The sequence below is a fragment of the Nothoprocta perdicaria genome, unplaced genomic scaffold (genome assembly GCF_003342845.1).
Source record: "Nothoprocta perdicaria isolate Ctin4 unplaced genomic scaffold, notPer1 scaffold_305, whole genome shotgun sequence".
In the NCBI taxonomy this organism is placed as follows: Eukaryota; Metazoa; Chordata; class Aves; order Tinamiformes; family Tinamidae; genus Nothoprocta; species Nothoprocta perdicaria.
Window position 1 is genome coordinate 662339 of NW_020455539.1, and position 474 is coordinate 662812.

The window sequence follows — 474 nt, forward strand, 5'->3', positions numbered from 1 at the left end:
GAGGCCAGCGCGGGGAAGAGGCTGTTCAGCTGGCCGGGGACACGGAGGCACCACGGGGCGCAGCGAGCAAAGGGTCCCCGGGGAACCCGCGCGCGTCCCCTTTAAGGCGCGCTCCTCACCCACGCGGCGCCGCCGCCGCATCCGCGAGCTCCCCCTTGATTGGCCCCTCCCTCGCAGCGGCGCCGCCGATTGGCCGGCTGTCAGCGCGTCCACCGCCGCGCCTCGCGACCAATGGGCGGCCAGGCACCGCCTATCAATCGGGCGGCGCCAGCCAATGGAGAGGGGCCCTGCGCCGGCGGCGCGGCGCCCGGCGGCGGACGCAGCCAATGGGCGGGAGGCGACGCGGCCCGCGCCGCTTTCGCGGCAAAAAGGATTTGGCGCGCAAAGGCGTGCGGGGCCGGGCGGCGGCGGCAACAATACCCGGGGCGGCGGCGGCGGCGGCGGCGGCAGCGCGCGCCGAGCCGAGCATGGGCC

At 77.4% G+C, this 474-nt stretch overlaps 1 protein-coding gene across 1 annotated transcript in view; it reads left to right on the forward strand.

Moving 5' to 3' along the window:
* Positions 1-231: 231 nt before the first annotated feature.
* Positions 232-474, forward strand: part of E2F1 (E2F transcription factor 1) — a 5834-nt gene continuing 5591 nt past the window's right edge. Inside the window, exon 1 of the mRNA XM_026042490.1 lies at positions 232-363. Coding sequence (XP_025898275.1) covers positions 232-363 — 132 coding nt within the window. The remainder of the gene's footprint in view (positions 364-474) is intronic.